The 25,497-nt window shown below is 30.9% G+C and overlaps 3 protein-coding genes across 3 annotated transcripts; 2 read left to right on the top strand and 1 right to left on the bottom strand.

The window, feature by feature from the left end:
• Nucleotides 1-226: 226 nt before the first annotated feature.
• LOC123272989 (NADH dehydrogenase (ubiquinone) complex I, assembly factor 6) lies at nucleotides 227-5,021 on the bottom strand. The gene is made up of 4 exons (XM_044740059.1): nucleotides 4,862-5,021; nucleotides 2,867-3,089; nucleotides 2,406-2,801; nucleotides 227-503 (listed from the first exon to the last, which is right to left on the bottom strand). The coding sequence occupies exons 1-4, from the start codon at nucleotides 4,966-4,968 to the stop codon at nucleotides 318-320; spliced, it is 912 nt and encodes a 303-aa protein (XP_044595994.1). The 5' UTR covers nucleotides 4,969-5,021; the 3' UTR covers nucleotides 227-317.
• A 511-nt stretch (nucleotides 5,022-5,532) lies between these two features.
• On the top strand, nucleotides 5,533-9,993 carry LOC123272975 (structural maintenance of chromosomes protein 4-like). Its single transcript, XM_044740035.1, has 2 exons — nucleotides 5,533-5,673; nucleotides 5,741-9,993. The coding sequence occupies exon 2, from the start codon at nucleotides 5,775-5,777 to the stop codon at nucleotides 9,897-9,899; it is 4,125 nt and encodes a 1,374-aa protein (XP_044595970.1). The 5' UTR covers nucleotides 5,533-5,673; nucleotides 5,741-5,774; the 3' UTR covers nucleotides 9,900-9,993.
• A 1,310-nt stretch (nucleotides 9,994-11,303) lies between these two features.
• On the top strand, nucleotides 11,304-24,462 carry LOC123272977 (protein transport protein Sec31A). The gene is made up of 8 exons (XM_044740042.1): nucleotides 11,304-11,449; nucleotides 11,662-11,873; nucleotides 14,346-15,410; nucleotides 16,838-18,551; nucleotides 20,416-20,493; nucleotides 20,768-21,031; nucleotides 23,935-24,006; nucleotides 24,092-24,462. Exons 2-8 carry the CDS (start codon nucleotides 11,671-11,673, stop codon nucleotides 24,278-24,280), a joined length of 3,585 nt encoding a protein of 1,194 aa, XP_044595977.1. The 5' UTR covers nucleotides 11,304-11,449; nucleotides 11,662-11,670; the 3' UTR covers nucleotides 24,281-24,462.
• Nucleotides 24,463-25,497: the final 1,035 nt, after the last annotated feature.

Raw genomic sequence — 25,497 nt, 5'->3', positions numbered from 1 at the left:
TAAAAATTTTCATGATTTTTTTTTTATTGAAAAAATTATTCTAAAAAAAATAAAAAAAAATTTCATTTATGAAAAACTTGAAAAACTATAAGTGCATTTTTTTAAAAATATTTTTTAATTATAATTTAATAAATGAAAAAAAAATCAAAAAATGAAAAATGTCGGCTAACTTCAGTGTCATTAAATAAACAATAAAAAAATATAATTACTTTTAAACTGTAAAAAGATTTATTTTTTTTAAGTTTAATAAAAAAAAAATATTTAATAAATACTTAACAAATTTTCCTACAAAATTTTTCTAAACTAAAAAAAAATCTTTACCATTTGGTAAATAATTTTTCCCATAATAATTTAAATGGTAACATATTTTCTTTAATATGTAACCTTTTATCAAAAATATTAAAGTCAACATACTGAAGCTTTTTCAAGTATCTCTCGACAATCACAGCTGGTAAAAAAATATAATCTAAATTCATTTTAATATTCTTCCTCAATTTTTTCGCCTGTAAAAAAAAAAAACAAATAATTAATCATGTATTATTTAACTAGTAATGATATTTAAATTAGCAAACACTTGACAATTTAAAAAAAATTTTCTTGAATAAAAAACTAGATAAAAAAAATTATTTATAAAAATTGTAATTTTTTTTAATTTCTAAAGATGGAATTTAGAAAAAAAATTTTTCTTGCTATAAATAATCAGACTAATCGATTTAATTAAATACATTAATTATCTCTCCTTCTTAGAATCCTGATAAATCTCACCGGATAAACTGTAATATTTTTGCAAATCTTTAAAATGTGAAGTTATTTTCTTTCGTTTCTCTCGAAATTATAAATTATATATTTTTAGTAGATTTCATAGAAATCTAACTATTGCATAGGTCCTCATGACGGAACTTTTAAAAAATTTTGCTATATTTCAACTCAGCTCATCAAGCGGATTCAGAAAATGCATATGGTTTAAAAGTTTATATATATATATATATATATATATATATATATATATATATATATATATATATATATATATATATATTAGGGTGTGTCAAAATGTAACTCCCGTGGAGAACCTTTTGAAATTGAAATTTTGAGTTCCGCTTTTAAAAGCAGCTGTGTTTAGGCATTTCCTAAGATATTTTGGAGTGAGAAGAAAATTTGATTTTCATAGAATTTTTTAACAGGAGCTTAGTTTGGGCATATCCGCTGAAAATTAAAAATTTGGCCGGAAGTGCCCAATTAAATCTCCTGCTAAAAAATTCTATGAAAATCAAATTTATCGTCTCACCCTAAAATACCTTAGGAAATGCCTAAATACAGCTGCTTTTAAAAGCGGAACTCAAAATTCCAATTTTAAAAGGTTCTCCACGGGAGTTACATTTTGGCACACCCTAATATATATATATACACGATATACGATATAATCGGCATTGTCTCTTCTCTAACTTCCGTAATTCTATACGGATCTCAATAAAATGTAACATACTTATTCTTAAGACGATTTTCGAGGTTAAGTTCTAAGATGAGCCAAATCTGTCGATTAGTTTAGAAATGAGAGAAATTCAAAAATTTTCAGAAATCGCAAAAAATTTTCACTTTTACCTTATTTCCGTGCAATAACAATGGAACGCGACATCCTATCGGATTTCTGTAAATTGCATTTGAAATCTTATTTAATAAGCTTCAATTTGTGTACTTATTTATTTCTCCAAATTAAATAGTTTAGGAATAATAGCAATTGAAAAATTTTCAAAAATCGCAAAAATTTTCACTTTTACCGTATTTTCGTGCAATTACAATTGAACGCGATATCTTATCAAAATTCTATAAATGGCATCTGAAAGCTTATTAAGTAAGCTTTAATTTGTGTACCTCATTATCAGTCTAGGCCAAAAATCACCTGCTTTCTCAGACAGATTTAATGAAATTTTACTTTTGCATTCGTTTTGACGTCATTGTTGTTTAATCAAACAGAAATTTATTTTTTTTTTTTCGTATGCAACCCTAGTAGTATTTTTATTATTCATCATGAAATCTACTTCCTTTTCGGCTGCCGAATGGCCTTTTTTTTATTGTAATTTCATAGATTTAGATTGCCGATTGGCGTTTTCTAAATAAATAAATAAATAAATAATTTATTTATTAAAAATTTACTAAAAATTATCAGTTGTCTTTTAATTTATAACACTAAAGTTATCCGACATTTTTGATTTTTTAATTTATTAAATTGGAACAAAAAAATATTTTTTAAAAATTGTACTTAAAATTTTTCAAGTTTTTTAAAAGCGAAATTTTTTTTTGTAATGATTTTTTCAATAAAAAAAATTATCAAAATTTTTAAATGTCGGTTAACTTAATTTCCATTTTTAATTTCAGTATCATTAACTAAGTGATTAAAACTTTACTTTGTCTAAATGCTGATTAGCTCGAGAAGCAACTTCAAAAATAGCTTCATTTAATTCCTTGCTCGCTACTCCTCGAAACACAGACTCTGAAGAGACATTATTTTGCATCAAGACATCCTGAGGAAGGACGAGATTCCTCCGCTGTGCGTGGTAGGGTACTGATCGCAGTAGATTTATAATACCCTGCGCTTTTCCCAGATGACTGGCAATATGATCAACGTTGACGTCTTTGATGTCTTTAACTTCTAATAACAGATAGTAAATCGACGATACCGTATTTTCGGAGTATTGTTCCATAGCAGCCAGATCCAAGAAGGAAGAACCTTGAGAATGCTTCCACCTCGCGTCCAGGAGACGTTGGAAATACCTTTTAGATAATTTTCTTGTCTTTAAAATCTATAATAATTTATAATTTATAATGAATTGAAAGTTTGAACTAAAAAATAAAAATAATTACTTACTCGTGATAGTTCTAGAGGGACAGGAGCCTCTGGAGGATTGTTGTCAAATATTTTAGCCAAAGTATCATTCCAAAATGTATACCTCATGTTAGATATTGCTAGTTCACGAGAATGTTCCTGAACAAGTGCTATTTCGACATTGAAAGCTCTGATTGCTATCGCTGGCGCTTGACAATCTTTTGGTAGCAATAATGAGCACAAATAATTCTCGTAATCATGTTTCCTGTTTAAATATTTATTTTATTATATCGCGTTACTAAAACCATAAGGGCGTACCTCAAAATATACGCCCTTATGGTTTTGGAGAACCATAAGGGCGTATAAAAAATTTTTTTTGCTCCAATCAATGTAAAAATATTGAAAACATTAACATCTATGGAAAAAACGAAAAAAAAATTTTTTTTTGTGATACACCCTTATGGTTTTAAGAAAACATTTTTCTAAAACCATAAGGGCGTATCCTGTTTTTTCGGTTTATTATCAATTATAGGTCGGAGTAAGAAAAAAAATTGCAAAAGTGATAGAAATTATCACTCCACAACTTAATTTATATCAACAAATATTTATTTGAGTGAAAAAACGAATGAAAAATTAAGAAAAAATAAATTCATAACAACTTGAGAACAATCGGTATGTCTTCAAGTTAATAAAATTAGCCTCAAAGTTTTTCAAAATTGATTTTTTTTACTTCAGATCTATTTACAATTGACAAAAGAGTTTTTTAAGCCATTTAGAACGGTAATTTTAAAAAAGTCATTTAAAAAGAACTTTGTTCTTGAGAATTGTTATGATCCTTCAATACCAATATCTTGAAGCAAGTTTGATGATCTAAATCATTTTTGTACATCAGGCACTGTCCCAAAAAATATCATCGGTATTATCAAAGTTTAATTTTCAGCCATGGTCATAGTTTATAAATTTTTTTGTCATTATCTAGTTAAAAAAAAAATTAAGAAATCTTTTTATTTACTTTTATAATCTTAGACACAGATGATCCTGACGATGGAGATGGCATTGGAGTAATACTCTGATGAATTTATTTTTTCTTAATTTTTTATTAGTTTTTTCACTTAAATAAAAATTTGTTGACATAAATCAAGTTGTGGAGTGATATTCTATTACTTTTGCAATTTTTTTTCTTACTCTGACCCATAATTGATAATAAACCGAAAAAACAGGATACGCCCTTATGGTTTTAGAAAAATGTTTTCTTAAAACCATAAGGGCGTATCACAAAAAAAAATTTTTTTTTTCGTTTTTTCCTTAGATGTTAATATTTTCAACATTTTTACATTGATTGAAGCAAAAAAAATTTTTTTATACGCCCTTTTGGTTCTAGTAACGTGATATATTTAACAATTATAAGTAGGAAAATTGAGTTAGCCGACATTTAAAAATTTTTTTTTATTGAAAAAATTATTTAAAAAAAATTTTATTTGTAGAAAATTTGAAAATCTATGAATGAAAATTAATTTAGCAGATATTTAATAATTTTTAGAACTTTTATTAACAAATAAGTTACGGCAAAAAAAAATAAGAAAAACAAATTGACATGTAGAAAATTTAAAATGCAATTTTTCAAAAATAATTTTTTAGAATTAATTTAATTGTTAAATAAAATTAAAAATTGATCAAGTGACAGCTAACTTTAATGACATAAACTATGAGTGCAATTTAAAAAAAATATTTTTTAGTTTTAATTTAATAAATTAAGCATAATCAAAATTATGATTAAAAATTAAAAATGTCGGCTAACTTTATTATTATATCATTTGAAAGTAATTAGAGTAAATACTTTATGATTTTAAAATGAACTGACATTTCACAATTTTTTTTCAACAAATAATTTATAAAAAAATTCCACAGTAAAATTAAAAAAAAATTAAAATTGTAAATTGTTTTGAATATTTCAATAGTACTAATTTTTTTTTTTTTTTGAAAATAAAAATAAGTTTCAGTTACTTTTAGTATCATTAATTAATAAACAATAAACACCTGACAAGTTGTAAACAATATTGAGTTGGAGATTGTTTTTTTACAGTACTAACAAACCTATTTGAATTATTAAAATTTATTTTCGTCAAAAATCGTGTTTTGTTCATATTTTTTATTATTAATTTTTTTTTAATCCATTAAACTTTAAATAATTACTAAAATTACAAATATTATTATAGAGTTAGTTTTTCTAGGTTAAGAATAAGCGGGAATTGATTTGTGCGCATGCGCATGATACTAAAGTTAGCCGAAGTTTATAATTTTTTGATTTTTTTTAAATAATTAAATTAGACCAAAAAAATATCTTTAAAAAATTGCACTTACAATTTTTAAAGTTTTTTACAATTAAATTTTTTTTTGTAATCATTTTTTCAATAGAAAAATTAAAAAAATTTTTAAATGTCGGCTAAATTAATTTTAATCGCATGCGCATGTCAAAAGTTTCAATAAAAAAAATTTTTAATTAAAAAAAAATTTTATTTTAGTTAAAAAAAAGAATTAATTATTATAATTAAAAAATATAAAATTTTTCTTATTGTTCAATTTAATAAATTAAATAATTTATTTAAAGAATTAATAAAAATAAACAAAAAACAGCGCTCTCTATCGTTAAAAATTTTAAAAACTGGCGCCTCGCCATTTTAATTCCAAGCGGTTATAGCATTTTCAAATAATAAAAAAAATATGAAAATATTTGTTATTTGTGCAATTAATCTCTCAATTATTCAAGAAGAATTTACAAAAGTGTCAAAAAAATAGGATTGAATCTTTAAGAATTCTTAACAAAAAAAAAAAAAATTATTAAAACCCAAGTAAGTAAAAAAAAAACAGTGTTATTTATTTACATCAAAAACTAACCTTAAAATGTGTATATTTTAGCGTCACCAACAACAAAAATTAAAAAATTACTAAAATGTCCGGGAGAAAAAAATCAGGAGAGAAAACTCCCGAAGAAATGGACGTGGACGACGCAGACGTGACCGGTCTGGACACCAAGGAAGGAGGTATAAGGATAGACTCGGAAATTTACATTCCCCCAGCGCCAAAAATCTACCACGCGGATAACCACCAAGGCCCGCGACTGATGATCGAGAAGATAGTCAACAAAAACTTCAAGAGTTACGCAGGAATAGTCGAGATCGGACCTTTCCACCAGTGCTTTAGCGCGATAGTGGGTCCTAACGGTAGCGGCAAGAGCAACATCATCGACGCGATGCTGTTCGTCTTCGGGTACCGCGCCACGAAGATCAGGTCAAAGAAAATATCCGAATTAATTCACCGCTCCGGCGAGCATCCGAACATTAATAGCTGCACCGTGGAGGTGCATTTCCAGAAGATAGTAGACCTGGACAACGAGGAGCGTAACTACAAAGTGGTCCCCAACAGCAGCGTAGTGATATCCAAGACTGCCTTCAAGGACAACACGTCCTACTATGAGTTGAACCACAAGAAAGTGCAATTTAGAGAAATCGCCAAGATGTTGCGCGACGACGGGGTCGACCTGGACCACAACCGCTTCCTTATTTTACAGGGAGAGGTCGAGCAGATTGCTCTGATGAAGCCCAAGGCTGCTAACGATAACGATTGTGGCATGCTGGAGTTCCTGGAGGACATTATCGGGACCTCGAGGTACAATGAACCGCTGTTGAAGCTGGCTGAGAAGTTTGAGCGCACTGGTGAAGTTGTTACTGAGAAACTCAATAGGCTCAGGATTGTCGAGCATGAGAAAGATGAATTAAGGGGTCCTATGGAGGACGCGGTTAGTTATATGCGCTGTGAAAATGCTATTACTAAATTACAGTACCAGTTGTATCATTGCAAGAAGGCTCAGTATGTTGATAATTGCAAAAAACACCAGGAACGTTGTGATGAAATTTCTGAAGACTTTAAAAATCTTAAAACTGAAATGAGCGAAGTTTCCAAAGCCAAACTGGAAAAAACTTTAGATTTAAAGACAAAAACCAGCGCCTGGGATGAAATTCAAAAAGAATCTGACGCTGTGACGAGTAAGTTTAATAAGCTGAGGAAAAAAGACGAGAATTTGCACCAAGAGTTGGTGGAGACTAACAAAAGACGCAAGGGAAATATCGTGACGGTTAAAAGCGAGAAGGAAAAATTGGAGCAGTTGCAGAAAGTCCCGGAGAAAAGCGCGAAGGAAATTCAGGAAGTTGAGAAGCTGATAGAGAGACACTTGGCCTCGCAGAAAAAAGAAGAAGCTACTCTTGAGGAATTAATGAGCACGTTGCAGGAAAAAACGGAACCGCTGATGAACAAGCGGCAAGAGTACGAGAGCCAGTTGATGAAGCATCGGAAAAAAATCGACGCTGCGCAGGCAGCTTTTAATCTCGCGGACTCCGAGCTGCAGTTGTGCACCTCTGTTGAGAAGGTGGAGAAAGAAAAGCTTGAAAAGCTTCAGGCGAAGTTCAAGGAAACATCGGAGACTTTAAAAGAGCGTCAGGCTAAGCTTGCTGAGCTTGAGCAGAATATTCCTGGGGCTGAGAAAAATTTAGCGGTGATGCAGAAGAAGTTGGAGGGCATGCGGGTCAATGATGCTAAAGTTAGTTCGGAAATCAAGCGGATGAGGATGCAAGTTGAGGAGAAGAGGTCGGCTATGCAGGCGCACAGGTCTAGGAATAGAATTCTAGACGCGTTGATGAGGGAAAAAAGAGAGGGAAGACTTCCTGGGATTCTTGGGAGACTTGGAGATTTAGGAGCTATCAATAATAAGTATGACGTCGCTGTTTCTACCGCGTGCGGCCGGCTGGATAATATTGTGGTTGATACTATCGACACTGCTCAAGCGTGTATTGAATTTTTGAGGGTTAATAATATCGGGAGAGGCGTTTTTATTGCCTTGGATAAAATTCAGCGGCTGGTTTCGCAGTGTCAGAAGAAGATAACTACTCCTGAGAACATTCCGAGGCTGTTTGATTTGATAACTGTTGAAGATCCGCAGGTTCTACCGGCGTTTTATTACGGCTTGTATGATACTTTGGTTGCTAATGATCTGGAGCAAGCTTCAAGGATTGGGTACGGAGCCAAGCGCTACCGGGTGGTTACTCTCAAAGGAGAATTGATTGAAACTTCGGGAACTATGAGTGGTGGAGGTAGAAGTGTCTTGCGTGGGAAGATGGGCCAGAAGGTGATCAAGGACGGACCTAGTCCGGCGGAGATTGAAAAGTTGGAAAAAAATTTAAGAGAAGTAAATGAAGAGTGTGCTCAGTTGAGAGCCCAACAGCAGCCGTTTGAACTAGAGATCAACCGGGTGAGCAGAGAGGTATTTGAGATGAAGAATAATAGAAATACTTTTGATCTAGATGTTCGTTTGATGACTGAACAGCTTCCTCAACTTGAAGCTCAGTTGAAGATTCAGGAGAAAAAAGCTGCTAGTGCTGTTTCTAATCCTGCCAAAGTTAAAGAATTGAAGAGGGCTGCTGATAAAGCGGAAGCGGAATTGGAGGAGAAGAAAGAACTGGCTCAGGTTATTGAGAGGAAATTTAAGAAGATTAATGACCAGATTAATGAATTAACTGGGGAGAAGATCAAGGAACAGCAGCAGGTTATTCAGAAAATTATTAAGGCTATCGAAAAAGCAAAGGATGAAGTTTGCAGATTGCAGGTTGCTGTTAAAACTGCGGAGAGGAATGCGAAGAAAACTCAGGAGCGTATTGAGAGTCTGGAAAATGATGTTGAAGTTTGTGCTGGTAGGATTCATGATATTCAGAAGGAGAAGAAGCAGTATGAAGAAGATGCTAAGGCTCTGTTGGCGGTTATTGAAGAGTGTGCTGATAAGTTGAAGGATAGGGTTGATACTACTAATTTGTTGAGGAAGGAGTTGCAAAGTTTGCAAGAACGCGAGGATAAAATGAAGGCGCTGAAGATTGACTTGGAGCAAAAATTGGGAGATACTAAGAAAGCTCTCGCGGAAGTTAGGCACAAGATTGAAGATTATGAGCGGAGGATCACGACTTTGAAGATTAATGACATTCCTGGGGAAGTTGTGGATAAATTGACGCCCCTTAGTGATGAAGATGCTGAAGCGTTGGATTCGAGGACTTTAGCGGCAAATTTAGCTGCTGCTAAGGAGAGACTTCCGAAAGAGGTTCCTAATATGCAGGCGATTGATAGTTATCTCCAGAAAGAGGAGGTGTTTTTAAAGCGCTCGGCTGAGGTTGAGGAAGCTTCTGCTGAGAAGAATAAAACTCGCTTGAATCTTGATATGGTTAAAAGAAAAAGGCACGAAGAATTCTTCGCTGGGTTCTCGATTATTAATTCTAAGTTGAAGGAGATGTACCAGATGATCACGCTTGGCGGAGCTGCGGATTTAGAGTTTGTTGATTCTTTGGATCCGTTTACGGAGGGAGTTGCGTTTAGTGTCAGACCGCCTAAGAAGTCTTGGAAGAATATCACCAATTTGAGTGGAGGCGAGAAGACTTTGAGCTCCTTAGCGCTTGTCTTTGCGCTCCATCATTACAAACCGACTCCGTTGTATTTTATGGATGAGATTGACGCGGCGCTGGATTTTAAAAACGTCTCTATTGTTGGGAGTTATATTAAAGACAGAACGAAAAACGCGCAGTTTATTGTGGTGAGCTTGAGGTCGGAAATGTTCGAACTGGCTGATACTCTGGTTGGAATTTTTAAAACCCACAATGCGACTAAATGCGCCGCTCTTAATATGAAAGAGTTTGCTGCGAAAAATCCACAGATAGCGCAGAGGGAAAAGGAAAAGCAGGAAAAATTTTACAGCAGTGGAAAAAGAACTCAGATCAAGAAAATTTCCGGGTCTCAACAGTTACCTTCGACTTGTCCGGCTGTCGTTGAGAGGACCGTTGTTCCGAATTCTAGTGCAAATACCAGCAAGAAAGACCTGGGCAGTGTCTTCAGTAAGCAGACCCATTCTCCTCAGGCTAAGAGACTCAGAAGGTCCGCGCTCAGGAGAGGAGCTTCTTTAGATTCTCTCAATCTTTCGCCGTCTAAGTCTGATGATGGATCTGTGGATAAAAAAAAGAGAAAGCTTGATTTACTAAAAAGGTAATTTTAGAGTAATTTTGACGAAATATTTCTATATTGTTAAATTAATTGATAATGAACTTTTATAATCGGGACAGAGATGTAGTTTTGTAATTATAAGAAAATTCATATATTTTTTTTTAATATAGTTAGTTGTAAGTTAGCGCTAATTATTATATTAATTGAAGAGAGTTACGGAAATAAAATTTATTAGTTCATTATTTTGAAGTTTATTTATTTTTTTGTTTTTAAGTTTTTTTTTAAGTAAGTAAAATTTATTTTTATTTTATTATTTATTTGGTTATTATTAATTAGCTAGTAATTTTTTTGATTTTTTTTTGCAATTTAATTATAAAAAAATTTTAATAAAAAAATTCCAGAAATATAAATTTGAAAAAAAAATTTTTTTTAAATATTTTTTTTTTTACTATTTATTTATAATTAATAATATAAAAAAAATGACAGATCTCTGTTGATTCCATGAAAATTAAATTAGCCAACGTCGGAAAATTTTTATAATTTTTTTATTAAAAAAAATTGACATGCAGAAAATTTGAAAAATTTCAAATGCAATTTTTTAAAAATAGTTTTTTATTTATAATTTTCATTGATGAAAAAAAATGAAAAATTATCACGTCTGCTAATTTCATTATCATAATAAATAATTAAGTATTTTAATTTATCATAATAATTATAATTGCAAGTTTTTGTTTAACTATAATCTACCCAAATTAACTCTATCTTATTAAATATCATTTTTTTTGTGTTTTTAAGTATTTTTTTTTAAGTAAGATTTATTTTGATTTTATAATTTATTTGGTTACAATTAATTAGCTTATAAAATATTAAATTATTTTGATACTAAAATTAATAGAGATCTGTCAATTTTTTGGATTTTTTTTTTTAATAATTTAATTATAAAATTTTAATAAAAAATTTCATTAATATAAATTGAAAAAAAAATTTTTTTTAAAATTTTTTTTGTTTTACAATTTTTTTACAATTAATAATTTTAAAAAATGACATATCTCTGTTAATTTCATGAAAATTAATTTAGCTCATCATAAAATTTTTATAATTTTTTTATTAAAAAAAAAAAAATTATTTAAAAAAAATTGCCAAGTAGAAAATTTGAAAAATTCTAAGTGCAATTTTTAAAAAATATTTTTTTATTTGTAATTTTTATTGATAAAAATAAAAAATTGTCACGTGTTTGCTAATTTTAGTTTCATAATAATAATAAATAATTTAATATTTTAATTTATTATAATAATTATAATTAATTTAATATTTTAATTTATTATAATAATTATAATTAATTTAATATTTTAATTTATTATAATAATTATAATTGCAAGTATTTATTTAACTATCATCAGTTGGTAAATAAAAACAAGACTTAAAAAAACAAAAACTAGATGTCACTTGTAGTTTTAAACTACTGTTGTATCACTCGCCACGTTGGAAGAGTTGAGTTGGGGCTGTCTTACCTCTAAAAACAATTATTTGACATTTACTATTTTTATTTACACTACCCGCCTATATTATTAATTAATCTCCACGCATTAGTTAACCGTAAGTAATTATTTCATTTGAATTATCGCTAAAAAATAACTCCGCTGTTTATCATCGTTCAATCAGCATACGTGTCAATGAACTAGTATTTACAGACTACTGTCAGTGATTAAAATCATTAACAATTATTATACATTCATTTAAATATTATTTATGTTTTACTAAAATTTACTGGTTTGATTTTATATTTTATTTATATTATCTTTTTTTAGGTTTAAAAAATGAAGGTTAAGGAGTTATTGAAGACTGTCAATGTGGCTTGGTCACCAAAAGACCAACATCCAATTTTATTAGCAGCAGGAACTGCCGCACAACAATTAGATGCCACTTTTAATACATCAGCCAGCTTAGATTTATATTCACTTAATTTACAACAGCCTGGATATGACATGGAATGTAAAGTCAGTGTCCCCAGTGAACACAGGTATTTATTTATGTCAAACCGGGTGTCTTGAATGTCAAAATTTTAGGTTTTACATGATGACAGCTTGACAAAAAAATTATAATAATAAAATTAACATTCATGCGACAGCGTTTAAGATTTTTTTAATTACACTGAATTTGAGAAACATCTGAAAATTTTTTAACTGATAAATTATATAAAAAAAAAATTTATTTTAAAAATTCCATATTTAAAAACTCCAAAAAATTATAATTGCAATTTTTTTAAAATAATTATCTAGATCTAGTTTATTATTCAATGAAAATAAACATTTGTCAAGTATCTCAAATCTGCCAATTTTAAAATAACACAAAATTTTTTTTTAATTTCACTTATCTATATTATTAAGAGAATAATACAAATTTTGTGCCCAAGATAGTCATATGATAAAATCGGTTTGCTTAGTGAAATTAATGTCATTTCAAAAGTCTATTTGAATTTGTGCCTTTTCAAAGTTTCATATCATTTTCACCGATGGTCAATTTATGACGATAAGTATTTAGGCTGCATTTGAAAATTCTCTATCTCTAGATACATAATTAAGAAATGACCTTGTATCTTGAGAACTATTGACATTTTTAAAGATATAAGCTCATCCCGATGTTACACTCATTGATACCTTTCATTTGAGTACCCACATCAATTTTGCATATATTTATATATATTATATATATGTATATATCAAAAAGATATCAATAATCCATGTGGGTACTCAAATGAAAGGTCTCGATGAGTGTAACATCAAAATGAGTTTATATCTTATAAAATGTCAATAATTAAGAAATGACCTTGTATCTTGAGAACTATTGACATTTTTAAAGATATAAGCTCACCCCGTCATTATACTCATCGAGACCTTTCATTTGAGTACCCACATCAATTTTTCATATATTTATTTATATTTATATATTTCATAAATACCATTTATATAAAATATATAAAAAATACCATGTGGGTACTTAAATAAAAGGTCTCGATGAGTGTAACATCAAAATGAGTTTATATCTTAAAAAATGTCAATAATTAAGAAATGACCTTGTCTCTTGAAAATTATTGACATTTTTAAATATATAAGTTGACTCCGACAATACACCCATCGAGACCTTTCATTTGAGTACCCACATCAATTTTGCATATATTTATATATATTATATATATGTATATATCAAAAAGATATCAATAATGCATGTGGGTACTCAAATGAAAGGTCTCGATGAGTGTAACATCAAAATGAGTTTATATCTTATAAAATGTCAATAATTAAGAAATGACCTTGTATCTTAAGAACTATTGACATTTTTAAAGATATAAGCTCACCCCGTCATTATACTCATCGAGACCTTTCATTTGAGTACCCACATCAAGTTTTCATATATTTATATATATTTATATATTTCACAAATACCATATATATAAAATATATAAAAAATACCATGTGGGTACTTAAATGAAAGGTCTCGATGATTGTAACATCAAAATGAGTTTATATCTTAAAAAATGTCAATAATTAAGAAATGACCTTGTATCTTGAAAAGTATTGACATTTTTAAATATATAAGTTCACTCCGTCACTACACTCATCGAGACCTTTCATTTGAGTACCTACATCAATTTTTCATATATTTATATATTTCACAAATACCATATATATAAAATATATAAAAAATACCATGTGGGTACTTAAATGAAAGGTCTCGATGATTGTAACATCAAAATGAGTTTATATCTTAAAAAATGTCAATAATTAAGAAATGACCTTGTATCTTGAAAACTATTGACATTTTTAACGATATAAGCTCGCCCCGTCGTTACACTCATCGAGACCTTTCATTTGAGTACCCACATCATTTTTTCATATATTTATATATATTTCACAAATAACATATATATAAAATATATAAAAAATACCATGTGGGTACTTAAATGAAAGGTCTCGATGAGTGTAACATCGGGATGAGCTTATGTCTTAAAAAACATTAATAGTTAAGAAAGTACAGTACAATTTAACAAAAGTCATTATTTAACAAAGCAAAATTTTATTTATTTATAGTTCAAAAGTCACGGCAGTCACATAGTGACTGCAAGGTTGCTAGTAGTTTTTTAATTGTTTTTACAAATAGAAATTTTTATTTAATAATTTTTTCAATAAAAAAACAATTCTAAAAATTTTTAGATATCAATTAACTGAATTTTCATATTTTAGTATCATTGTTTTAACATATATGAAATTGATATCAGTTTAATAAAAAGCAAATCAGCTGTTTTATGACACTAAAATCAGCAGACACTTGCTCATCCTTTAATTTTATTAAAAAAAATTTTTTTTTTTTAATTTCTACTTCTAAAATTTCAAAAATATTTTATTTAAAAAAAAAAACAAATGTCTCTAAATTTCAGTATGATATTAAAAAAAAATAAAATCCATAAAAGAACCTAACAATAATCCTTCCCCAGGTTTCACAAAATCATATGGGGAGCTCACGGTACCAATCCAGCGGGAGTGATTGTCGGAGGTTGCGACTACGGATCAATAAAAATCTATTCCGCGTCAAAGATGTTATCCCGCGAGCCAGACAGCTTACTTTGTAACCCGGATCGTCACACAGGTCCAGTGCGAGCCCTGGACTTCAACTCATTCCAAAGCAACTTGCTAGCATCCGGAGCAACCTTGAGCGAAATATACATCTGGGACATAGTAAACACAAAGACTCCGATGACCCCTGGCGCGACGAGTATGCCAGCAGAAGACGTGCAATACATCCAGTGGAACAAGCAAGTGCAACACATCCTCGCCTCGACCTTTTCCCAGCGCTGCGTCATCTGGGACTTGCGTAAAAACGAGCCAATAATCAAACTAACCGACGCAAACTCAAAAATCCGGTGGAAGGCACTTCAATGGCACCCGGAAGTCGCCACCCAGCTCTGTCTCGCTTCGGAAGAAGACCAGGCTCCAATAATCCAACTGTGGGACCTGAGATTCGCCACGTCGCCGCTAAAGACTTTATCTCACCATCAGCGAGGAATTTTGTCCATCGCCTGGAACAATCACGACTCAGATTTGCTCTTAAGTTGCGCGAGAGACAACACGATCGTCTGCTGGAACCCCAACGCAGAGTCTGCAAGCGACCAATTTTTGTGCGAGCTGATGCAGACTAACCAGTGGAACTTTGACGTGTCCTGGTGCCCCAGAAGCTCTGGACTGATTGTAGGCAGCAGCTTCGACGGCCACGCATCAGTTTATTCTCTCCTGGGTGTTTCTCAAGCCGCTGAAACCGCCAATAAAATAGTAGATTCCTTCCCAGGAATGGATCCATTCACCCAAGCGCCGCCAGCAGTAACACGAGAAGCAGCTCCAGCGCTGAAGAAAGCTCCCAAGTGGCTGAAAAGACCCGTCGGGGCTTCTTTTGGCTTCGGAGGCAAGCTCTGTATCCACGAGAAAGAAGTAGACGCCAACAACGCGCTGATCAGACCTCGAGCTTTCGTTTCCCAGGTGATCACCGACCCAGACCTGGTTCACAGGTAAGAGTTCAGATGTATTTTTTAAAACACTTTTTTTTTACATCTAAATTAATAATCCATACTAACGTAATATTGTTAATTACCAAATATCGTCAACTTAATAAGTTATTTATTGATTTTGTAAATGCTCAGATCTACCTTGAGTAGCATAAGGTAAAGAACCAGTAGTTGAACAGGTTTCAGTTAAACTTATTTGACCCTACTTTTAATATATCGCGTTACTAAAACCATAAGGGCGTATCTCAAAATATACGCCCTTATGGTTCTGCAGAACTTTAAAAAAAATTTTACGTGGACGTCCGGATATCACCCCATTTTGGATGTACCAATGATTACTCCCGAACAAATTAATATTACAAGACCGGACCTTTTTTATTAGTTTACGAATGCGATGAACTGGGTCCGTATTTCATATCAGTAGCCTAGTTGACGTATTTTTTTTTTTAATTGAAATTTTATTAAAATTTATTACGGTATAACCGTACAAAGACAAACGAATTTTTCTTATTTGTCACGTGAAAACTATGGCGCCACTTGATAAAGCTAGATTTTTTTAGACTGCGGGCGCATATAACAAGAAAAAAGGGCGCTGATATTTAAAAAAAAAAAAAAATACTCTGTAAGAAATTACTTAATTATAATTTTCTTTTTTTTTATCAGCTACACAATTTATTTTTTCTTAAAAAATGAATGAGCGTTATGAGGCGTGCACTTTTGGATTTTCCAAACTTTTTCTAGTATTTTTTAACTTCGAATTATTATAATAATTTCTTGCTCGCAATAGCTGCAATAAAAGATATATTTTTGTTTAATTGTATACTTTAAGCGCAAGCGTAGGTATGCTCTACTCGCCTAAAAATTCAAACCACCGATTCCGTTGCGTAAAATTGGTGTTAAAATCCATAATATGTATGCTTAGAATGAAAAACACCTTAACGGGAAGTTAAAAATTATACGCCCTTTTGGTTTTAGATCACTAAATTTTCAGTGTACTAAAGCCAAAAGGGCGTATAACTTGAGACATGCGCCCTTTTTGTTTTGGAAATTTTTTTTTCATTTTTAGGCTTAGAACATATTTACAAAAGGATTGGCACCAAAAAAAAAAATTATACGCCTTTTTGGTTTTGCAAAGCCAAAAGGGCGTATAACTTTTTATACGTCCTTTTGGCATTAGGCACGCGAATTATAATATGCGCATATAACTCACAATAAATTTACGGATTTTGTATTATAACAATTCAAAAAGCCTGTTCAAGTACTGGTTCCATTTTTATAAGTGTTCAAGTACTGGGTACTTTACCTTAGCATTATTTAATTATATTATTTATCGAGTTATTTTAAGTAATTTTTAAGCTTGCTTAACTATGTATCTTTGTTTGTGATCAATAAAAATTATCTTTTTCCAAAAAAAAAAACCTGGTTCACAGGTCAGATGATCTGGAACAAGCGCTGAAAAGCGAGCAGTTCTGGGACTACTGTCGCGGAAAGGCGGAGACTACTTCTGACGAGCATTTCAAGCGCGTGTGGAGCTACGTGGCTGCTTACTTCAGCGAAGACATCACCAGGACTTTCTTAGACCTTCTGGGGTACAACGTGCTCCAAGTCAACGAAAAATTGAAGAAATTCCTTCCAGATGAGGACATTAACACAGTGACCGACGGTGTCGCTAAGATGGACGCCGGTAGCCTTCAAAATGGCGGATTCGACGGGAGCGCCGCCTTTGACGCGATTGCGCAGCAAGAACAGAAGCGACTCACTCTGTCACCGAAGCTTCAGTCGGTAATGAAGTTTAACACTTCCGACGACGAAGACGGCTTGATAACCCAGGCGATTCTCGTCGGGAATATTGAAGCCGCGGTGTCACTGTGCTTCGCGAGCAAGCGCTACGCTGACGCTATTGTGCTCTCCATGGCCGGAGGCCCGGACCTTCTGGCCCGGACACAGTACAGGTACTTTACTGAACACTCCGGAGCGCTAAACTCGCTGATCAATTCGGTCGTCAGCGAGAACTGGGTTGACATTGTTAATTCCGGAGATGTTTCTTGCTGGAAGGAAACTCTGGTCGGGATCTTCACTCATTGCAACGGTGAAGAGTGCGCTGCGCTTTGCGACGCTCTAGGAGATCGTCTTGCAAAGACAGAAGACCCTGCGCTGAAGAAACACGCTCAGATTTGCTACATCTGCGCGGGGAATCTCAATAAAATGATTTCTGTTGCGGATACTGACATTCAGGAGACTGTCGAGCTGGTGATGGTGATGAAGCGCGCTCTCGAGCTCCAGGGAGTCAAGAGAGTCGAGATTGATGGAAACATCGCTGGAGTCTTGTCCCAGTACGCTGAAATTCTCGCCAGTGAAGGCGATCTAGAAGCTGCGCTTAATTATCTTGGAGATGGACAGGATCCAAGGATTGTCATGCTGAGAGACAGGTTGTGCAAGGCTTTGACTTACTTGCAGCCTGCTCAGCCAGCTCCGGCGCGGCAGCAAGTCCAAGGACAGTTGGGACAACTGGGACAGTTCAATCAGATGCCGCAAAAGCCGGCTCAGAATTTCTACACTCCTGCTGCGTCGAAGCCCAACTACCAGCCAACTCAGACCTGGAACACCAGCCCGCTCCAGAATTCGTATGTGATGGGTGGCCAGCAGGTCCAGACTGTCCAGACTGTTCAGCCTACCAGCCAGCAGCCTCCTAATGTTTACTCGCCGCAAATCCTCCAACCCCAGACTCCTCAACCGCCTCCTAGTTTGATGACCCAGCCGCCGCAGAGCTCTGGAGGAAGCCAATCGGGATCTAGACCTCCGAGTGTCGGTCCCCAGTCCAGGCCCAAGTATATGATTGATCCTTCGGTCAAACCTGCTTACAGTGGCTACGGCTCTCAGCCGGGGTACAATCAAAATTCTTATCAGCCCTATGGAAATTATACGGCCAGTCCCTATGGGCAGGAAGCTGAACAGTTCAAGCCGAATATCATGACACCGGCGTTACCGGCCAATCCACCTTCTATTTATGATCCAAGACCTCAGCAGCAGCAGCAGCAGGTGACTCAGAATCCTCAAGGGTTTGCTAATGAATCAGCTTATCAACCTGGCTCTCATAGTTCTGGGTGGAATGATCCACCTATTGCTAAGTCTGCGCGTGCTCAGGTAATTTTTTTTTTTATTATAATTATTTATTTTAGTAAAATTTTTTTTATTATTATTATTGTTATTATTCAAAATTTTTTTTCAATATTATGTGCTCCGATAATTTTTTTAATTTAATTTTTTTTTAATTTATTTTTTTTTTTTATAATTATTAATTTTGGTATTAAAAAAAATTTGTTTCAATATGTCGCGTTACAAATGCCATAAGGGCGTACCAAAAAATTTTTTTCGGGAATCGACGTAGTTATGCCGAAAACGGGCAGAAATGCAAAAAAAAATTTTGGTACGCCCTTATGGCACCCAGGGTACCTACCGGAAGCCATAAGGGCGTACCAAAAAATTTTTTTTTCGGGAAACAACGTATTTTTACTTGAAACGGGTAGAAATGACGAAAAAAAATTTTCTTCGAATTTGAAATTTTTTGGTACGCCCTTATGGCACCGGGGGTACCCACTGGGGACCATAACGGCGTACCAAAAAAAAAATTTCAAATTTGAAAGAAATTTTTTTTTGTCATTTCTACGCGTTTCAAGTAAAAATACGTTGTTTTCCGAAAAAAAATTTTTTGGTACGCCCTTATGGTTCCCGGTAGGTACCCTGGGTGCCATAAGGGCGTACCAAAATTTTTTTTGCATTTCTGCCCGTTTCAGACATAACTACGTCGATTCCCGGAAAAAAATTTTTTATACGCCCTTATGCCTTTTCAAGGGTATTTTTTTCGGGATACGCCCTTATGGCATCAGTAACGCGATGTGCTTAGGTAATTTTTTTTAAAAATAGTTATTTATTTTAGTAAAATTTTTTTTATTAAATTTTCATTAATGTTATTATTCAAAATTTTTTTTTCCAATATTATGTGCTCAGATAATTTTTTTTCAATTTAATTTTTTATAATTATTAATTTTGGTATTAAAAAAAATTTTTCTCAAAATGTGCTTAGGTAATTTTTTTTTATCATAATTATTTATTTTGGTAAAATTTTTATTTTATTGCTTTTAAAATTTTTATTATTATTATTTATTATTATTGTTATTATTCAAAATTTTTTTTTAATATTATGTGCTCAGATAATTTGTTCAATTTATTTTTTTTATAATTATTAATGTTGGTATTAAAAAGAATTTTTTTTAATATGTGCTCCGGTAATTTTTTTTTTATCACAATTATTGATTTTGGTATTAAAAAAAATTTTTTTTAAATTAGGTAAAGTAATTTTTTTTTTATTTATTTTTTATTATTATTTATTTTAATATTGAAAAAAATTTTTTTTAATATTGTGTTGAGGTAATTTTTTTAATTTTTTTTTATTGTTATTATTTATTTTAATATTAAAAAAAAAAATGTTTTTAATATTATGTTTTGAGGTAATTTTTTTTATTATTTATTTTAGTAGTGAAAACATTTTTTTAATATTATAAGTAATTTTTTTATAGAATTATTTTATTTAGGTATTAAAAAAAAAATATAAAAAATTAATTATTTAAAATGATTAAACTAGCCAGTTTTGGCACTGTACACCAAAAACGAAATCTCGGCGGAACACGCGGGCACAAGAAGATGGCGAGCTAATAAGAATAAGAACTCGAAGAGTACTAAGGTAGTTTAATAGCCTTGTGGTGATATGTGGAATGGTTTTTATTGGGTGAAATATTTATTATCATTCATCATGATAATCAGGTGTTATTGATCTACAATGTGTTAACGGATATTTAACACAGCTTATGCACATAAAAACGAATCATTATTTTTATTTATTTATTTTTTTTACATGAAAAACATCGCACGAGGGGATCGTGTAGAGGATCATTGCCTTTTTTTATTATATTGTTTATAAGAAATTCTAATTGGTAATCCGGTGTTACAGGCACCTGCAGAGGTTCCTCAGCAATCTCCTATCACTCATCCGTTATTTGGAGCCGCTCCTCAGCCAGAAATTAATAATGTATGTATTATTTTTTTCTAATTCACTGAAAAGAAATTATTTAACCAAGAAAATAATTTTTAAGTTTCATTATCTAGAATTTAAACAAAAAATATTTTTATCAAGTAAAATTTATTTAAATTTTTTACTATGAAAATTTTTTTACTCAAATCAAAAAAATTTATTTACTTAATTCATTTTTTTTTTTGTGAAAAATTTTATTTTTTTTTTAATAATTCTTAATTAAGATTAATTTGTATTATTATAATTTTTTTTTTTTTTACTTTTTTAACAGACAATGCAGTCAGAGTACCATCAAGGCCCGCCAATGAGTAATTACAATTACAACCAGGGATATGGCCAGAATATGATGAATGAAAGTCAATACAAACCTTTTGAACCCCTTAAACCTGTACAACAACAACAACAACATGCACCCGAAGTTGCAAGAGAAGTTGTACCTGAAAAACCTAAAGCGCCTATACCTGAACAGCATGTTCATTTGAAGACTATTCTTGATGAATTGAGAATTCAGTGCTATGACACTGCTAAGAACCCGGTAATTTTTTTTTTTTTTTTAATTATTAATCTTAAAGATATAAGCTCATTCCGACATTACACTCATCGAGACCTTTCATTTGAGTACCCACATCATTTTTCATATATTTATATATATTTATATATTTCACAAATATCATATATATAAAATATATAAAAAATACCATGTGGGTACTTAAATGAAAGGTCTCGATGAGCGTAACATCAAAATGAGTTTATATCTTAAAATATGTCAATAATTAAGAAATGACCTTGTATCTTGAGAACTATTGACATTTTTAAAGATATAAGCTCACCCCGTCATTACACTCATCGAGACTTTTCATTTGAGTACCCACATCATTTTTCATATATTTATATATATTTATATATTTCACAAATATCATATATATAAAATATATAAAAAATACCATGTGGGTACTTAAATGAAAGGTCTCGATGAGCGTAACATCAAAATGAGTTTATATCTTAAAATATGTCAATAATTAAGAAATGACCTTGTATCTTGAGAACTATTGACATTTTTAAAGATATAAGCTCACCCCGTCGTTACACTCATCGAGACCTTTCATTTGAGTACCCACATCATTTTTTCATATATTTATATATATTTCACAAATAACATATATATAAAATATATAAAAAATACCATGTGAGTACTTAAATGAAAGGTCTCGATTAGTGTAACATCAAAATGAGTTTATATCTTAAAAATGTCAATAATTAAGAAATGACCTTGTATCTTGAGAACTATTGACATTTTTAAAGATATAAGCTCACCCCGTCATGTTACACTCATCGAGACCTTTCATTTGAGTACCCACATCATTTTTCATATATTTATATATATTTTCACAAATAACATATATATAAAATATATAAAAAATGCCATGTACTTAAATGAAAGGTCTCGATGAGTGTAACATCAAAATGAGTTTATATCTTAAAAATGTCAATAATTAAGAAATGACCTTGTATCTTGAGAACTATTGACATTTTTAAAGATAAGCTCACCCCGTTGTTACACTCATCGAGACCTTTCATTTGAGTACCCACATCATTTTTTTCATATATTTATATATATTTCACAAATAACATATATATAAAAAATACCATGTGAGTACTTAAATGAAAGGTCTCGATTAGTGTAACATCAAAATGAGTTTATATCTTAAAAAATGTCAATAATTAAGAAATGACCTTGTATCTTGAGAACTATTGACATTTTTAAAGATATAAGCTCACCCCGTCATTACACTCATCGAGACCTTTCATTTGAGTACCCACATCAATTTTTCATATATTCATATATATTTATATATTTCACAAATACCATATATATGAAATATATAAAAAATGCCATGTGGGTACTTAAATGAAAGGTCTCGATGAGTGTAACATCAAAATGAGTTTATATCTTAAAAATGTCAATAATTAAGAAATGACCTTGTATCTTGAGAACTATTGACATTTTTAAAGATATTTCATTTGAGTACCCACATCATTTTTTCATATATTTATATATATTTCACAAATAACATATATATAAAATATATAAAAAATACCATGTATCGAGACCTTTCATTTGAGTACCCACATCAATTTTTCATATATTCATATATATTTATATATTTCACAAATATCATATATATAAAATATATAAAAAATACCATGTGGGTACTTAAATGAAAGGTCTCGATGAGCGTAACATCAAAATGAGTTTATATCTTAAAATATGTCAATAATTAAGAAATGACCTTGTATCTTGAGAACTATTGACATTTTTAAAGATATAAGCTCACCCCGTCGTTACACTCATCGAGACCTTTCATTTGAGTACCCACATCATTTTTTCATATATTTATATATATTTCACAAATAACATATATATAAAATATATAAAAAATACCATGTGAGTACTTAAATGAAAGGTCTCGATTAGTGTAACATCAAAATGAGTTTATATCTTAAAAAATGTCAATAATTAAGAAATGACCTTGTATCTTGAGAACTATTGACATTTTTAAAGATATAAGCTCACCCCGTCATTACACTCATCGAGACCTTTCATTTGAGTACCCACATCAATTTTTCATATATTCATATATATTTATATATTTCACAAATACCATATATATGAAATATATAAAAAATGCCATGTGGGTACTTAAATGAAAGGTCTCGATGAGTGTAACATCAAAATGAGTTTATATCTTAAAAAATGTCAATAATTAAGATATGACCTTGTATCTTGAGAACTATTGACATTTTTAAAGATATAAGCTCGCCCCGTTGTTACACTCATCGAGACCTTTCATTTGAGTACCCACATCATTTTTTCATATATTTATATATATTTCACAAATAACATATATATATATATATATATATATATATATATATATATATATATATATATATATATAAAATATATAAAAAATACCATGTGGGTACTTAAATAAAAGGTCTCGATGAGTGTAACATCAAAATGAGTTTATATCTTAAAAAATGTCAATAATTAAGAAATGACCTTGTATCTTGAGAACCATTGACATTTTTAAAGATATAAGCTCACCCCGTCGTTACACTCATCGAGACCTTTCATTTGAGTAACCACATTAATTTTTCATATATTTTATATATTTATATATATGTATATATGAAAAATATATGAAAAATGCATGTGGGTACTCAAATGAAAGCTCTTGATAAGTGTAACATCAGGATGAGCTTATATCTTTAAAACCATCAATAGTTAAGAAAGTACAGTGCAATTTAACCAAAGTCATTATTTAATTAAACAAAATTTTATTTATTTATAGTTTACAAATCACTGCAGTCAAATAGTGACTGCAAGGTTGCTAGTTAATGTATTAATTTATTAATTTAAAAAATTATTTTTAGGCAATGAAGAGAAAAATTGAAGATGTCTCTAAAAAATTAGAAGTTTTGTATGATTGCCTTCGTGATAATACGGTAAGCAAAATAAATTATTTTAAAAAATTTAATTAGATATTAACTCGAAATAATTTATTTTTAATCAAAAATAATTTATTTCCAGCTCTCGCAAAATACTTTACAAGGACTTCATCAAATATCCCAAATGATCCAGTCTGGTAATTACCAAAATGGATTGGCAGTACACACGCAATTAGTATCAGGGCCAGACTTCAGTCAAATCGCCTCCTTCATGCCCGGAATAAAAGTCTTACTGCAAAGCGCACTGCAATTAGGAGTTTACATTACGTAAAACATTTTTAAATTCATTTATTATATATATTATATATTTTATATTTTTTTTGGTAAAATAATTAATGATATTTTTTGTTGGAACTGAAGAATTTAGCCTTGAGAAAAAAGCTCGCTGATAATTCCAACGAGTTATAAATAAATAAATAAATAAATAAATACCTATTATTATCATTGATATTTCAATAAGCGATTAATTTTTTTGTAATTAATTATACAACTAGACTTATAAATAATTATAAATGTTAATATAATAATAATATATCATAATTAATATAAATTTGTTTTTTTTTTAATTTTTTTAAAGCTTATAAGATTTTAAAATTTAGAAAAAAGTAATTGTTGGTCGATTTTAATGCGCAATTAATTTTTTTTCGTAATTGGTGTAATTATTAAATTAGATAGGGTAAATATAAATAAAATTATGTATGTAAGTAAAGCCAAATTATATAAAAAAAAATTTTTTAAATAAATTACAGCGTATTTTACGCGTTTTATTTGCTAATTGTGTTATAAATTATTTTTAGTTATTTTTAAGGAGGTGGGTGTCCATATTAGACCTAAAACTCGATTTAAAAGCCTCAAAGTCATTCATTTTTTAAAAATATTTTTAAAGGTGGCAAAATAATTTTATTGTTTTTAAACTTTAACACAACTTTATTGAGCCTTTCTAGAGTACAAAAGTAATTTTTTTTTCCTTTTAAAATCGCGGCTCAGGATAATTTTTTGTTTGCTGCCTCCGATGCGAGGTCCCAAACTGCTCTATTTATCACTTATTAATCACGTATCTGACGACGTATGGAGACTGATAAAGCTGCTCCAATACGAGACATTTGGACAATGCTTAATAGTAATTTAGCAGAGAACTGTGTACTCCATTCGTTGAAAATCGTTCGCAGAATCCACAAATTATGAGGCATTTCTCAACGAAAGTGGCGATTGAATCTTTTCTTGGCCGAGCTATCAATCCATATACGCAACCAACAACACCTGGATCATCAAGACCCCAGACACAGCTCGATTCAACCGGAAGGAAAAAGATTACTGGTGTATGTTATACTTGTCTTCAAAGTGAATTCAAAAAACGTCGCAAAACGAGAAAAATATGTTCAGTATGTGAGAACCCTATTTGCGATGATGTGAAGTGTGTGCGAAAAAATAAAATTTACTTTTATTTTCGTGTGGCATTGTCTTATTATAAAAAAGTAAACAATGTAA

Source organism: Cotesia glomerata, linkage group LG10 (genome assembly GCF_020080835.1).
Source record: "Cotesia glomerata isolate CgM1 linkage group LG10, MPM_Cglom_v2.3, whole genome shotgun sequence".
Lineage (NCBI taxonomy): Eukaryota > Metazoa > Arthropoda > Insecta > Hymenoptera > Braconidae > Cotesia > Cotesia glomerata.
This window is presented reverse-complemented; position numbering and strand designations above follow the sequence as displayed.

Coding starts and splice junctions, on each gene's coding strand:
- LOC123272989 (XM_044740059.1), bottom strand. CDS start 4,968: ATGAACAAAACACGATTTTTGACGAAAATAAATTTTAATAATTCAAAT. Junction 3,090..4,861: donor TATTGTTTACAACTTGTCAG/GTGTTTATTGTT, acceptor ATATTTAAACAG/GAAACATGATTACGAGAATT. Junction 504..2,405: donor CTAATCAGCATTTAGACAAA/GTAAAGTTTTAA, acceptor TTTTTTTTACAG/GCGAAAAAATTGAGGAAGAA.
- LOC123272975 (XM_044740035.1), top strand. CDS start 5,775: ATGTCCGGGAGAAAAAAATCAGGAGAGAAAACTCCCGAAGAAATGGAC.
- LOC123272977 (XM_044740042.1), top strand. CDS start 11,671: ATGAAGGTTAAGGAGTTATTGAAGACTGTCAATGTGGCTTGGTCACCA. Junction 11,874..14,345: donor AGTGTCCCCAGTGAACACAG/GTATTTATTTAT, acceptor ATCCTTCCCCAG/GTTTCACAAAATCATATGGG. Junction 15,411..16,837: donor GACCCAGACCTGGTTCACAG/GTAAGAGTTCAG, acceptor CCTGGTTCACAG/GTCAGATGATCTGGAACAAG.